The sequence below is a fragment of the Oreochromis niloticus genome, linkage group LG3 (assembly GCF_001858045.2).
Source record: "Oreochromis niloticus isolate F11D_XX linkage group LG3, O_niloticus_UMD_NMBU, whole genome shotgun sequence".
NCBI classification, from domain to species: domain Eukaryota; kingdom Metazoa; phylum Chordata; class Actinopteri; order Cichliformes; family Cichlidae; genus Oreochromis; species Oreochromis niloticus.
The window spans coordinates 50,661,031-50,677,731 of record NC_031967.2 but is presented as its reverse complement, the minus strand read 5'-3'; the positions used below and the strand labels follow the sequence as shown (position 1 = coordinate 50,677,731).

Here is a 16,701-nt window from a genome sequence, read left to right as displayed (position 1 = left end):
GCCCCTGCAGTGTCCCCCCCTTTGCCTCCTTTTCCCCTCCTGATGAGTTTGCGCTGCTGTCCGGAGGTTCAGCTAACTGTTTCCATTAAGCTATCGGTTCCCTCCTGTCTCAGTCTGCTGGGGGCTCTGCTGCGAGTCGATGAGCAGAGCGGCCACAGGGCTGCATCGGACATTGATCCTTCAGTCGATCAATTCACCGGATTAACCACAAACATGTTTCCCAGCTGCTTATTTTATCTTCAAACCGCTGCTCCTGCAGATTTCCTGCACGGTGGAGTCGGACACCTGTGAAGCAGGTGTTGATTCAGGGTAGCTACAGGAAACTGAAGGTACAGAGCAGAGGTTATTACTGTAACCGCCAGCGGCAACTTTAGAGGGGAAAAAAACAAAGATGAAAAGGCTATTGTTTCTTTTAAAAAAAAATTTTCATGAAAGTGAGATTTGATATGAGAATCATGATGGTGTGAAACAGGAAGTTTAATCAGGAGGAAGAGGCACTTCACCCGCTGGAAGCCGATGAGAGCGACGTGAAAACTTCCTGTTTTTAACAGCCACTCTTATTATGTGTGTGTCCTGCCAGTAGAGAGCCAGCGGTGTGCGTGTTCTTCATTCACTGACGGATTTAAACCGTCAGCAGCCTTGTGTTACAGTCACATGATGCTGCTGTGTCCCGCAGGAACGTTCCAGCTGTGGGGTCACTCCATCCAGGTAGACTGGGCGGAGCCTGAGAAAGATGTGGATGAGGAGGTCATGCAGCGAGTTAGGGTCCTTTATGTACGTACGCACACAAACACACACTCGTATATATTTATAACTTTTTTGTATAGTTTGTTTGTTTGTTAGCATGATTAGATATATAATCATGTGAGATGCTTGGCTATCTTTTTGCCGGTACAAAATCACCTCGCTGGTTTGTTGGTTGCTACATTAGTTAATGTTAGCTAGCAACAGAACCAGTAACTGATTGGAAAACAAACTGAACTAATGTTTGTCACTGTAGATTTAATGTAGGGTGATAAAGGTGGTTGGTGCAAGCTGAACTCTGGTGGAAACAGGCCTGCAGCTGGCGGCGTCATTTATGAAAAGCCTTCCTTTCCTAAACTAGACTTCATCCTCGGTGTAGCGAGTCGGGCCTCAGCGGGTGTAACGAAAGTTGCGCTGTGCAGCAGACGTTGGCGTGTGTTCAGGCAGAAACCCGTGAAACACTCAGCTGCCTCGCCCAGATCAAAGGTGAGCAGCAGCAGGAGCTGTTCACCCTCCAGGGGATCAATTACTGAGGAGGCTGAAACACTGAGGTGTGATCCTAGGCCAGCATGTACAGTGCGAGGGGTATTTTTAGCAAACCAAGCCCTCGACTCAGCACAGAAAACCTGCTGGCAGCTGCTCCGTTCACTCGGCCTCTCATCAGCCACAGCGACGAAGTTTAGAGAGAAGAAGTCAAGCAGATCTGTTCGTCTTCACAGAAATTATGCAGTGCACAAAATGTGACTGCTTGAGTTCGTTAAGACTTTCACTAACATTAATGCTAGATGGAGTTTCAAAGAAACTATTCAGGATGCTTTTTAATGTGCTCGAGTGGCTCTTTTTATACCTCTTCAGTCACCAGCTCCACTGTCAACAAAAAGAGTAAATCTTTAAAACTTTAAAGGTGTTTGTGAGGATTTTGATGAAGCTCACCTTTCCAAAACAGAAAGCTTGTTTATGGCTTTGTTTATGGTCAGAAGTTGTTTTTGGTCTTAACAGGCAGGGTGTGTCTGCCTGTGCAGTCGTCTGACAACAAAAACAGGGAACAACTTTATTCTGAATTCAGCTGCTATAAAACACCATCAAGGTGCTAGAAAAAACAGAAGCCACAAAAGGTGCTGACACGAAACATACAGGAGCCTTTGTCTGTAATATTGTGGGGTCCCTACCTTACAAGATACAGCACCTTGAGGCGACTGCTGTTTTGATTTGTTTGAATTGAATAGAAAAATGCACAAAAATAAAACATTTGAATTCATCTGTACTCAACACACGAGCCCAAAAGGAAGCAAACATAAGCAACATGGCGAGCAGAGACGATGGGAAATCAATCAAATGATTTCTCAACTTCAAGGCAAGCAATTGTGTACCGCTGATTGACAAGGTAATAAATACATCAGAGGGTTACCTAGGCAACCTAGTGTCCTCTATTGATAAGATGTTAGCGACAGAGCAAATCAACTTCCTGTCTGGCCCTTCACTTAAACTCCAACCCCCTACTCACTTTCTGCCCATCATGGATTTATTTTGCTATTCTGGTGATTGAATTTACACTAGGGCTGCACGATTTTGCATAAAATGAGAATCACGATTTTTTTGCTTAGAATTGAGATCACGATTCTCTCACAATTTTCTTTTCCAATATAAATATTTATTGCACTTATTAACTGCACATCAACTTCGTAACAGTTGAGACTGAACATAAAAACAATAAATAAACATAAAAACAACAAATGTCTCACATTTTGTCGTTGCCGCAAAATGTTGTACTGCTTGAAATTCTGTCTCCACCGTTGCTCGACACTGCGTGTATAGAGCAGGTAGTGCAACAATAGAAAAATAGTTGCGGGACGGCACTGTGTAGCGTTTGTCTAGGGTGTTGATCATTTTCCTAAATCCCTCGTTTTGCACAGTGTTGATGGGAGCCATATCTTTGGTCAGGTGATAAGTGATAGCCTCCGTAATTTCTTTGTGCCTGCGGGAGTTCGACGTGTATAGGGGAACGCTGTATAAAGTTCCCGTTATTGATGTTTGGGTGGTTGATCAGGACGGATTTTCTCCTGTCACTTTCTCGTCATCCCTGATGTGTTCTCCGTTGTTTTTTCCCTCCCAATTTTAGCATCACACGGCACAGCTTCTGTATCACGTGGTATAAGGCTCCGCCCTTGTCATTTGTTGAGCAGGAAGAGTGAGCGCTTGTTTTCATGCAGATTACGTCCCGGATCAAAATGCAGTACAATCGTCGTCGTCTTATTTTTAAAAATTATTTTTTTTTTTTGTAAATCGTTGTCATTTGGAAATGAGATCGCACATAAGTATGAATTGAAATCGCGATTTTCTAACGATTAATCGTGCAGCCCTACTTTACATCATTTCCATCCAGAGTTGGGCTTTAAGTTCCTCCTTGGAGTTTCCGAGGAATTCCCAGACCAGACGAGAGAAATTATCTTTTTAGCGAATTCTGGGTCTAAACCCAGAATTAACTGGGTCTGGTCACAGTTAGGGTTGCCTGAAAAAATGAGGTGCATATCTCAGCCAGCTTCTCCCATCACTGCTCAACACTGGCTGCTCAAGAGCTTGAAAAAATAAAAGAAGGCAGTTGGACTTGTTTAAGTTGGTAAAGATGTTTCTGCTCCCATTTAAGAGGCACTTTCAGTTCTGAAACCAAATCATGGAGAGACCCAGGAGTTACATTATAAGCACCGGGGGTTGAGACCACACTGTCATGTGACCTTTTGAGGTAGGGTGTGAGTGGGGAAGCCTATTTTCACTTCATCCAGTGAAATCAAATCAGTGAAAAGGTTTGACTAAAATGTGAAATCACAACATTTTTATGGGATGTTCCTGCTGCTGTTGGGACATGATTACTAGAACTAAAAGTGATCTGTATTGTCTGTCTATTGTGTGTTTTATTTCGTGTTCTGCTTTCAAAGCCTGAGCGACCACATAAACTAACTCTTGTTTGTACTTCAGGTGCGAAACCTCATGCTGGAGACGTCGGAGGAAACTCTTCGTCAGGAGTTCTCTCGCTTCAAGCCGGGCTGCGTGGAGAGAGTCAAGAAGCTCTCCGACTACGCCTTTATCCACTACCGCTCTCGCAGCGACGCCCTCACCGCGCTCAGCCTCATGAACGGAGCCCACATCGATGGAGCCGCCGTGGAGGTGACGCTGGCCAAACCAGCGGGCGTGAAAGACGGAGGTGCAGCTGGCCGGAAGTGCGGCACCAGAGGCGGTCAGGGAGGAGGAGGAGGGAATGGAGGAAACGGGACATTTGGGCTGCACAGGAATGATGGAGGGATGATAGGAGGAGACACAATGAGACAGGTGTCCCTGCCGCTGACAAACCCCTTCTACACAGGGAGTCAAGGTAAGTGGGGAAAAAACAGAAATTTCTTTTTATTTGTCTTTTTGCCTGTGATGGAGAAGTGAAAGGTTGCTGGTAGGATTCCATCCAGAGGCACAAATCCCCTTTGGGGTTGGGTCACATGTCATCTTCACAAGGAGAGTGAAAAATAAGAAAATAATATTTAGTTTGATAGGCTATTTGATAGTTGAAGAGTTAGGAGACAGAGGCAGGAGGCCAGGAGTTTTGAAATGCCCAGGGAAGATGAAGATGGGGCTGTCAAGGCTTAGGCTAACTGAGCTGAAGTGAACATGGAGGGTGACTGCTCATTTATTTATTTACTTTTTCCACCATTGAGTGATAGATTTTGAACTTCTTCAGGTTTTTAAGTCCCATCAGTCCCAAATTAACACAGTGAAAAATCTACAGAAAGCTCTGCTTCAAAGAAAACAACAGATATGAACTTTGGTAAATGGACTGGTTTTAATAGAGCACTTTTCTACTGTATACAATATGCCTCATTCACACCAGCTCTCTGTCTAACATTCTGTGAAATGACAGGACCCACACAGTGTACAGTTGTTGTGGTTTCAGGTTAATTTTTAACCACAAGCATCTTTTTATGTTTGGCACTGTCTTGTAGCCTGGAGCCAGCTCTCTCTGTGGCTTCCTCCACTACACACACGTCTCCCGCCAGTCTCCTCTATCACTATAAAAGTGCAGAGAGTCATCAGTCCCATCATAATCACCTGTCCCCTCTGACATCCCAGCACCACCCCATGACCTCACTGCACCACCCCTCCACTGCAGCAGGCCAGAGACCACATCCCTGCTACACACTCACATTATTATCAACAGACCAGAGAGTAACTCGGGGTTCAGTTACTTTGGCATGCAGGCTGGATTAGTCTATGACCTGCTGTACCTCAACAGCCACTTTACCTTAAACGTCTGTAACATTATGCAGAAAATAGCAGATTTCACTGGTAGAAATATGAAGTAATTGAAGGGAGAAGATTCAGGCGGCACATCTAAAATTGAACTTTGGATCCACATACAAATGACAGCTTTTCATTCAGGTCACAGTTTTCTTCTCCTTTCTTTTAACTGCTCCCTTTATTGGTTAAAACAGCGAACCATCTAACTCCATCTCACCCTGCCTCTGTGGTCTTCCTCTTTTCCTCCTGCCTGGCAGCTCCAAAGTCAACATCCTTTGTCCAATATCTCCACTATCTTTCCTCTTCACGTGTCCAAACCATCTCAGCTTTGCCTTTTTAACTTTGTCTTCAAACTGCTGCCCTGTCCCTCTGATGTACTCGTTTATAATCTTGGCCATGTTGGACACTCCACTGTCTTTTTGTCAGTGCTACATTCTCCAAACGACACATCACAGCAGCTCTCTGTACCATCTTGTAAACCATTCGTGACTGCGGTCTCTACTTCACCTCTCCTTCTTTGGATGGTTGTCTCCGGGTATTTAAACTAGTCCACCTTCACTTTCTCTGCTCTTTGCAGTTTCACTGTTACGCCCTCTCATTCACAACACACACTGTATTGTGACTTGGCTTCAGCACTCACTGGAAAACCAGTAAGGTTTCTCTAAAGTCAAAATAACATTGAACTAAAAGTGTGTTCTGTATATTTTTATTTTGTTTTAGTTTAAAGAGTACATAATGATTTTTTTTCTTTTTTCTTTTTTTTTTTCATTAGCTGCAGCAGTTGAAAACAATCAAATATTTGTTAAAACTTGATATATTTTTATAATTTAGTTCATTAAAAAGTCATCAGTTTAATGCATAATGGATGTTTTTTCCTCTGTGAGGAGTCAAATCAATTCCCCCTTTTTAAATTTTAACCAACTGCATGAAACTTTTTTGTTTCATAAACATAAAGGGAAGATGGCTATCAGACAGTTTTAAATGTTCATGTTTGCTGTGAAACATTATTCAATGTGAATGAATTTTTCTATCATTCTCAGTTCAATTTTAGATAGAACTGTGCAGCATAGATCTTCTACTCATCTTTAGTTGATGTTTTATTTGTAAAATTGCTCATTTTCTGCATGATAACCACATCTCTCACTAGTTCTGACTAAATATTTTTAATAATAATCCAGCTGTAGATTAAATGGAGCGTGACTGGCTGAGTTTGTCAGCAGTTTTAAATAGGAAGTCTGAAGTGGGAAAGGAGACTCCCAACATAAACGTCCTGGCTGTGAAACAGTTATCAAACTACTGTGGCCATTGATATGAGCCATCAGTCTGTATATAACCAAAGGGAGATTTAGAATCAAATCAAATACAGTTTCAGTTTGTGTTTGACTTCACCAGTATTTCTACTTGTCTACAGTCCTGTTTGTGATATTCATGGATAGGATTTCAATGTCTATTTGGGAAAGTTACATTTCTGCTGCTGTAGGTGAGGTATCAGCAGCAGCAGAGCTCAAGGTCACATTTTTATATGACCCTGAACTCTTGAGCTCACACTGGGGTGGTGTGCAGGAGAAAAGTCAGCACCTGCAAGCCTAAGGCCATTGTTCTCTTATGGAAAACAGCAGATTGCCCCCTCTGGATGGTCAAACAGTACAAGCAAAGAAATTCGGACTGAGGCTGCGTATGCAGTAATGCAAGCATCACAGTGATCAGTTAAGTTAAAGACTGCACCGAGCAGGAAGATGAAACCTTCACTTAATGGGTCGTCTATGTTCCAGCCATCATCTATTCACATGAGATCATCATGGTAATGACCAAAACAATAACATTGCAGATACAAGCATCCTGCACAGTGCCTGGGCTCAGCCTTAGAGTGAGGGTCAGGAGCTGGAGTTCCAGGTGAGGTGGGGAAGGAATCTGCTCAGGATGCCTTCAGGAGGTTGTATCACAACTGAGAGGAAACCCTGGATTAGACCCCTTAGTGTCTCACCTGACCTGGGAGCACCTCAGGATCTTCCAGGATGAACTGGGAGTGCTGGTGTGAAAAGAGGTCTAAAATGGTCCGGTGACCCTCTTGTAAGTGCGACCTGTCTTCAGATAAGCAGAAGGAAATGGATGGATGTCCAGGTCTACTTGTTCATACACAGCATGTGTTTTGGCTTGCAAATAAATTTTCCCAATATGGCATTAACTATTTATTTCTAAAATAATTCCCATCTCTAACAGGAAATCATCTGTAGTGCCAAACAATCAATATTCCCTCCCCAGGAGAGTAGAAAGTGCTTTCTGCTGTCAGAATAACCTCTTCTGGACCACTTGCGGCTTTCTAATGAGCTGCACTTTGTTTTTATTTTTCCCTTTTTTGTAACACAGGCCCATTCTCCGTTTCTTCACTGTGCCAGGAAAATTCGTCTAGATTGTTCTTCCTGTACATATGAACAGGTTTCGACTTTCTCTCGTCCATTACAAACCACATTCATCAAGCCTCTCACATATATTGAGAAAGCCGCAATAATAATCTGGTGTCGAAGTACGAGCTCGTGTTCCCTCATGCTCGTGGCGATTTTCTGAAAATGAGAAAAGTTTGTGAGTTAACTCTGCTATAAATGGGCCGTGAAATATTCATGAAGGGAAGATGTCAGAGAGAGACGAGGATATGTAGAGATGAACTGATTCTGAGAGAGAAAGAGAGATTTCATTTGGGGGGATTCAGATCTTGTCCACTGTCCACATTCGGCCACATGCGCAGCCTTTTCTCTCCATTTCAGGCTGTCGTCAAGTTGGTTTATTTCTGTAGAAGATTTAGATCAGAGGAAGGCTCTAGATCAGGCAAAAATAAAAATCTCCATCCTGTTATTGTGAAAACGGCAAAATGGTAGCTGTAGAGTGATTCAGATCCATTGAGAGCGAAGTGAAGGCCACGGGAATGACGTGGACCCAGCTGAAGAGAACGGCCCAGAACAGAGTCCGTTGGCGTGGTGTAGTTGCTCCACCAGGAGTAGGGATTTCACGATTCCGATTCCATTTTCGATTCTGTTTAACAATTCGATTCTTTATCGATTCTCTTATCGATTCTTATTTTTTAAAAAGGAGAACACTAAGGTTGATTAACTTAGAACTTTGTTTTATATCTTCTCTTTGAACAAGATAGAAATTTAGGAGTAACATGGCCTTACAAACCCAACAGTGAGATCTTAAGAGATCCAGCCTATGGCTCTTCAATGGGGTGTCACAGGGTCCCCAGGAAAAAAAATTGTAAATGTAAAATAAATATTCTTCTGTAGCAATAACAAAGTATAACACAAATTATTCTGTAGCAATTACACAAGAATATCCAGTAATGTCCCTGCCTACAATTAAACACATTCACTTACCGAAAATCCGGGGCATCTGCTGTGGCAAATGGGTGCAAGCCTTTGACCACAAACTTAGTCACTGCTCGGTGACATTCGTCTATCCTGGTCTGAAAGGAGATGCTACCGGTAGACTGCAGCAGGAATTGCCAGCATCTGAGCCAGCCAGACTCTGTCTGTCTCTCTCATCATGGTCACCTAAATGCACAGTAATGGCAGGTTTTGTAATAAGGCAGATCGCGCTAACATAATATGCACTGTTAGTTGATTATTTACCTGCCGTATTAACAGGAGAGGACGTGCAAATGTTACCGCTGCTGCTGGGTTGACATTCACGAGTCTGGAGCGGAATTAAAAACACAACATTCATTTAAGGTTATCGCGTGTTTTGTGGGCAAATGCTTTTGCATATTCGTAGTGTTTCCTCCCTTAAATGAAATATCTACTTTGCAAGTATTGCAAGTTGCCCTGTTGTCATCCGTTCTCGTAAAGTATAACCAAACTTTTGAGCGTTTGAGCCGCTTAGGCGCCATGTTTCCTGCCAGGTAAATGACGCTCCGCAACATGGTGATGTCATTCAGGGTGACTGGAATCGATAAGGGAATCGTTTGCAAAAATGGCAAACAATTCCAAGGAATTGAAACGGTGGGAACCGGTTCTCAACAAGAACCGGGTTTCGATACCCATCCCTAACCAGGAGTCTAAAGGAAAATTGATTGAGACTGAATCAAGTATGAACGAAGAAGAAACGCAACATCTACAGTGCTTTGCTGACTTTAAGGCAATTGGAAGACTCGATAATGTCATCAAGTGAACTCATCGTTCAACCCAGCAGGAAGATGCTGCTGAAAAGGATATGATACCTTCATATTACTAGAATGATATAAGGGGTGTCCATATTTATAGGCTGCATCCTCCTGAGGACCTGGCCTTCACGGCCTACGTGAGCTGGGTCCTGCGAAGGCCGGGTAGGCCGGAAGCGAGCGGCTGTGAAATTGGACAGTCTAGCCTTCAGTTTTGGGTCACCAGCTGTCTCAGTGGAGTATAATGAACTCAGCCGTCTGCTCCTTTCTATCTAAAATATAACAGGACACTGGAGTAAATTCTCGACCATCTCACACTTCTGTTTAATCAGTTTTCCGTTTGACGTTTATTCAGCTGTGTGAAAACTATAACTTTAATGTCAGCCAAACCGATTTACTCAAGAACAAATAAAACACTAAAAAAAGCCAAACAATATCATTTTTAAGTTATCTAAGTGACTTATATTTCATGTTTAACCTGAGTTTCAAAAGACCACGGTGGGTTTGAAAATGATTTGCAGGGAGTTCGCTGTTATCGCCCTGGCTAGCTTTCGAGCTGGTGGGTAACAGACATCTCTGACAACCTCGGAGCACTTTTGCAAATATGTCATATCTTGATAAACCGAGCAGATATTTGAAGTTTACACAGCTACATTCTCGTCTGAAAATATCTTAAAAGTTTATTTTGTGACTGTGGTGGGGTGTGGTCTGTGGTGCCGCGCGGACGCACCTGCACCGCATCTGCAGATCACACCCGTGGTGTTAAATCATGGGGAAGCAGGGTTGAGTGTGTTGTGGTGGTGTGACAAAGTTGAATAAGGATGGCTAAAAACGCAGATCTGTGGTCCAGTCGTGCCTTATTCACGCCACAGCGACCCAGAAAGAGTAATAAGAGTATTAAAACTTAGTAGCGGCCGCCATTGTTGGAAACTGGAATTGGCTGGGCCGCACTAAAAATTCTGGGATATGGTGGGCCACGAAGGATACACCCAACCCATCCTTCAAATTCGGGGAAAAGGAGGACGCGTTTGTCGGCTGTATTCGGAGGAGTCTTCGTCGCGTCGCTGGGACGTAATCGGCCTACAAATGCGGCCTCAGGAGGATGCAGCCTATGAATTTGGACACCCCCATAGAATGGGTCTAAACTTGCTGTCCCTCAGAGCGACCTTCCCTCATGAGCCTTCATTGTGGCAGCCCCAACATTCTTGTGCTCTCTCTCCCACCTGAGCACCACAGTGCCCCATCACTGCTCACTCCTTTAACTCTTTACCGAAGTCAACTAGAAGTAAACCTCGGAACTCTCTTTTTGAACTGAGTGGTTTCTGTTATATTTCAGGCTTCTTAAAGACCAAAATGACCGAGTGTCTTTACAAAAACCCTTCTAATGGTGTTTAAGCCACATCTTTATTGATACTGAGGACTCTAGCTTGTTAAGGGTACAGGGGAGGTTGTCACATGTCCTCTTAGAGTCGAAATAGAGTCAAAACTCCTCCGAACTCACCTCTTCAACAAAGCCTTCAACCTTTTAGGTTTCTTTATTTTTTATTTTCCATAAAGGGTCCTTATGCATATTTAACATTCTGTCTGTTAGAGCTCGGAGCCACTGACTTTGATCAAGGTTTTTGGACTATGACTGGTTTCTGGATGTTTCCAGGCCTCAACTAAAGCATTTTGGCCATGGAAACACCAGCTTCACTTGACACAGACACCGATATCTGAACCACTGACTTACTGGGCAGTCTGTTAGTGCAATTAACTGCACTACCCATATTGTTTGTCAGATAGTTGCTTTAAAGTGGTCCAGAAGGCACAAACACTGTCTAGTGTTCCAGTTCGGGCACCTTATTTAGCTGAAGAACTCTGCTTTTGATATTTCTGAAGTCTATTACATTCACCACCTCAGCACTGAAAAAGCTCACACTCTAACTCATCTTTGTGTCGGATAAAAATGGTGTATTCTGTACCTCTAAGATGTCAGCCTGGCCTCTTCAGTTTTTTCTTTTTTTTCTTCTTTAAGATGGAAAAGAAGCAATAAAAATGGAAATATGGCTGTTTTTAGATTCCAGTATCCAAGAAAATCACCATCCTCAGTTTCCGTCAGTCTGACAGACAATAAAAAAACAGCTGCCACATTAAAAAAGAGCGATATGACCACCACAGCTACAAACATTATCACCGCGGACAGTGTCCTGCATTAGTGACCGTGACGGTGTCTGTAAGTCGGGCTGACCTGTGTCACCCAGACTGTAGATAATGATGGATGCTGTGGCAGGTACGATACTGTTTAATTCACATTAATAACAGCGCCCCGCTTCAGTTTCATTCAGATAATGATCCAAACGAGCTTCTCTTAAATCTGTCTTACCACATATCCCCATCCATCATTTTCTCCACTCGGCCTCCGGCTCGCAATGAAATCTGCCGTCTCTCTGTACATTCTCAATTTTACACCCTCAGCCATCAAAGAGACATCTGAAATGTAACTATAACTTCTGCCATCACGACCCCCCATCATCGCTTGGATTGATTCGCCTGAGGAGACAAGTCTCACAGAATTCCTTCACATTGCTTCTAAAAAAAAAAAAAAGTGTTTTTATTGACCTACATGATTCTTTTAACATTCTTTTTATTGTCCTCAGCCTTTGTTATCATTGTCTGTGATCATTTACGCATCATTTACCTTCTACTTTTTAAATTGCTTTATTTTTTCTTCTTCTTGTTTTTAATTTTAACATTTTATGTTTTCTTTTTACTCCTCAGCCTTTCTAAGGCAAACGTTAAGTGCTGAAAGTGCCACAATATAGTGACTCTCACCATTTGTTGTGTTGAGATGGAGTGAAGAGTTGTAAACATGTATGAGTGTCCGGTGTCATGGAGACCTGGCATTGTATGGTTCATTAAGAGGCTGCACAATGACCCTCATCTGATTGCTTCTGCTAGCCCATTCTGTCTGGCTTCAAACAGGTGATTTTTGCATAAAGTAGGTGTGCAGGGAACAAGGTGCTTAATAAATCTGAATGAATAAAACTCCATGACTCATGACAGCTGGTAAATTTAGAAATGTCTGTGTTATCCACTTAACAAGTCATCTACTATTTCAGGGTCCAAATGCTCCTTAAATTGCCTAAAACAAATGCTGAGGCACTGCTAAGAGTTAAAAATAGTCCAAATTCTGTTAGCGCCAATGAAACGGGCAATTTGGTTCTCCCAGGGTTTACAGGAAAGATTAGCATCCAGACATTTATGAAAGTAAGTCAGCTAGCTAGTTTCCATCTAAAGATAATATACCATGTTAGGACTGAAGGATTTCTATTTAAAAAAACTGGCAAGCAAAACTAAAATGTAGAGCACTTCTACAACTTCCTATCAGTTTGGTTAGTTAACATATAATGAAGTGCTGCTAGGTGGCTAGCTACAGAGCTATGATTAGGTTAATATAGAAACGCTGTCGCAGGGCAGATGTAGAGTGAGGGTTAAACTGTTCTCGCTCGTTCATGCTGAGGGGAACACGGCAGAAAGAAAACTCTGAAAATTGACCAAACTTCAACCAAGAGAACATCCAAGACGATCGATCCACAACATGAGGTTGATCGTGAATATGTTGCTGCGTGGTTCGGATTACTCGCTATGGAAAAGTCCTGATCGAAGCTTAATGCTCACACTCAAATCTGAGCAGGCCCGACAGTGATTCTTTTCTGAAATGCTAAAATATTCACTGTGTTCGGTGTTTTTAAACCCTTAAAGATGCGCTACACACAAACGGTGCTAATGGAAAACTTCAGAGGGCGAGAATGATGGCCGAATGATTTCTGGGGACTCATCAAAGTGCTGCTGCACATTAAAAAGACAAGAGCCTTGGCACTTAACAGGCGGATTACGCAACAACTTGAAAATAATTAGTTCCATAAATTAAACTAAGACAATAAGATGAACATGAGATCAGTTTGTCGGAGCGGCTTTAAGTGAGGCAGCAAGATGAGGTGCACTGACACAGATGTGCTGATGAAAACCCGACGGACTGCTGAGCAACCTCTTTTCATTTATTGCCACATTTCCTTCTTAGTCCAGCTTCAAACTGTTGCATAATTGAAAAAAAAGCCTGTCGATAGAAAGCAATTAAAGTTTTTTTTCTGGGTTTTGATTTGTCGCCCGATAAACTGAGAGTCAGTGAGGGAGTAGTTGAGTGAAAAGTTGGGGAAGATGGAGCAGAGCTGAGTCAGTCACACTTTATGATCGCTGCTTTAGTGATGAGATGAGCCCGGTTGTTACTGTGCTGAAGTCAAAAGTATTAAACTCAGTGAACCGTGAGAAGAGCTTGGCCTCTGGTAAATGTAGCCCAGGCTGCCATCACCAGGGGGCAGAAATGATGCCCGTTCAGCATCATCACTCCACCCTTTATTCTCCAAGAGTGGTCTCCAGTGGAGACTCCTAACTAAAAACAGGCTTTTTCTGATGGTGCTCATGGGTTCCCAACTCTAGTCTATATAACAGTGAATGAGGCCTAAACAAAGAAGAAATTCACCATAAGTACTTTTTAAAGTGTTTCCTCAGTTGACCTCTGTGCCAGAGGTTCAGAGTTGACTGGCCCACCCACAACAAACACTTTGTGGTAAATATATAAGTAATAAATGTTACACATTAAAAATAAACCATTAAACAATAAATGTAAGAAATCCATTTTATTCACATTCACAAAAATAATTCCTGCTCAAAAATGGGTTGGAGGAAGCAAACGTTTTTTAAATTCCTACCCCTATTTTACTCATCAAATCTATCTGTTGTGGTTATAGACTATATATAAATATGCATATCTAATACACGTTCCTTAGTTATGTTAATGTATACATCTTTTTATATATGTCCATAATTATTGAACTCCACCTGTTCAAAGCTTTTGCTTTTTAACCTTCAGCCTTTTAGAGCTGATGAGATATTGCTGTCCCCCTGCCAGGAGGGGGAGTGAACACCTGAATTTGTGAACACAATATAACAATAACTTGAGAATAAGTGATGCAGGATTCTGAAAATCACAGACAAGTTCAAATCTCAATGACCTTGACTTTGAGTTCAAGGTCTTTTTGGAAATCTACTAGAATTTACAAATTCATGTCACAGGTGCATCTACCAGGAGGCTGAGGGGCAGCACTGGCTGCTCCAGTATTTTAAAATGTCTTCATATTGAGTTATCCATATTTAATGTACAGTACAACCATTGTCTCCCCTATGGTTTTGATATATGGATGAGACAGGGTATTAAATATTTAAACTAAATTTTGACACTCAGAAGCTGAATTGGATAAGTGGAAGAGGATAAATGGATTGATTTAACCCCGTTTCATTCATTTGGTGCTTTATAAACTTAGTTTTGAAAATTTAATTAGAAAAACTTGATGTATATTTGGGAATCTTTTCAAATTCTCCTCTAGACTATTCCACAAATAAATTTGTTGAGTACACCCATGTCCCCCTTTAGACACATCCCTGTATGTCGGTATCACTGTGATAAAGTAGAAATTTAAATACTTTAGCAAACTAAGGAGTGTGTTTCCACAGAGCCTTTTTATTAGTGCAAGATAAATGATGGGTGGGAGGGGAGTCGGTTAAAAAACAAAACAAAAGCTTTTTTTCACCTAAAGCTAGTTTACAAAGGTCATCTTATTAGGGGCACTTATTGTCTTTTCAGCACTAGGGATGGGTACCGGTATCGGTTCTGACATAAACGGTAGTAACCAGACCGAAAAGCAGCGCACATTTCGGTGCTTTATTTCGGTGCTTTTTTTTAGCCAATCATTTTACGTTTCTGAGGATAGTAGGCGGGGCCAGGTACGTATGTTCTTTTAGAGCTGAGCTACAGATTAAAAATGCCCAAGGCGAAGCGGTCAAAAGTCTGGCTGTACTTCACAGCAAAAGGTGCAAACTCAGCAGCCTGCAACAAGTGCTTTAAGCTGATACTGTGATACTGTCAAAGGAGGTAACACCTCAAATCTGATGAAACACCTGGCGACGCATAGCGTTTTTTTTAAAAGCCGAGAAATGCGCCATATTTGATAGCTTGCTGCCAGACCAAAAGTGGAAAACAGTTAAACATGAGAGGTTTTTGGACCAAGTTTGTGTTTTTTCCATTGTTTAAGCACTGCTTCCAGCCAAGAATGATACCATATATGCCCCATAGCTGCAGAAAAGGCTAACATTGTTATCTTTTTACAAAAAAAACAGCTGAACATGAGAGGTTTTTGGACCAATTTTGTGTTCTCCATTCTTTAAGCACCGGTTTGAGCACCGTTTAAGCACCGGCACCGTTTCAAAAGTACCGGTTTGGCACCGGTATCGGATAAAACCTAAACGATACCCATCCCTATTCAGCACTAAAAGGTACACAGGGCTGCTGCTGTGAAGACTTGAGAGACATTTTCTTTGGCTCTACCTGAGTTCACCACCTTTTTGCGAGGCTGTGAAATCAGCAGCAGCATCGACTACAACAGCATCATCTTTTCTGCTGTGGTGTTTTCAGTGTTTTTGTTGAGAAAAGTAGGATCCACTTAAGCTGAATCTTTTAAGACCTTTTTATTCACACATGCTCCTACATGGGTTATACTGCGTTCAGTCGAATTTCACAACAAATGTTGTGAAACGCTTACACTGTCCAACATAAACAGCGCCATTTTCCCGCTGTTTTCCACTCCACAAGAGTGTTTATTAACATAAAAATAGTAGCAGAAAGAAAAAGTTTCACTTAGAAAGGTCAATGTAGTGTTTTGGGTTCACAGGGTAAGTGAGTTTACTGGTGTACATAAATTAATAAGACAAATTGCAAGTTAAAGCTTACTCATTGTGATGTTGTTCTTATACTCTGTGAGGTCTTAAAGAAGTCTTATGTACCTTGAGCTGAAGGAAGCACCCGTCTAACTTAATGCTGCTCCCCTGTATGTGTGTTTGTACCATCAGACGACCTGGAGCGCTGCATGTACCCCCTGCTGCCCGGCACCCCCCTCACCGCCACCAGCCTGCTGTCGCTCAAGCAGAGTCAGATCAGCTCGGCCGCCAGCCTGCTCGACTTTTACTGCCGCAAAAACTGCTGGTTGCCCCCGGAGTACTACCTGTACTCCACACCAGGGCAGGACGGAAAGCTGCTGTTACTGTACAAGGTTTCAGACTGACTAAATGTTAACACACAAACATAACACTTACATATATATGTTCATGTTAGTCTAGTTTCTCTTGCAGATCCAGTTAATGACATTCAGAGCTGCTGCACTGACATTTTTTACAGTGAATTGGATCATGTAGCACCTCTTCATGTACTGTGTAGATAAGTGTTAGCTAGCTCTCTATAAAAATTAAATGTTAGTCATACTTCTTCACTTTGTGTGATTACACGATTGACTTATGGCTAAAATCGATATTGTTTGATATTATCTACAAAAAAATTGTTGTGGCTCATGTTAACCAACTAGCATTTCCATTTGGATGTCATTTTGCTAGGTTAGGAAGCTAACTCCTTAGTCGCCTAGCTGTAACTTGGCTAT

At 42.2% G+C, this 16,701-nt stretch overlaps 1 protein-coding gene across 2 annotated transcripts in view; it reads left to right on the top strand.

Annotated features, from left to right (window-relative positions):
• rbm46 (RNA binding motif protein 46) overlaps positions 1 to 16,701 on the top strand; it is a 36,435-nt gene that overhangs the window by 5,097 nt on the left and 14,637 nt on the right. For both annotated transcript variants that reach the window (XM_003455543.5, XM_019360251.2), the window contains exons 6-8: positions 677 to 774; positions 3,718 to 4,111; positions 16,121 to 16,320. In XM_003455543.5, coding sequence (XP_003455591.1) covers positions 677 to 774; positions 3,718 to 4,111; positions 16,121 to 16,320 — 692 coding nt within the window. The remainder of the gene's footprint in view (positions 1 to 676; positions 775 to 3,717; positions 4,112 to 16,120; positions 16,321 to 16,701) is intronic.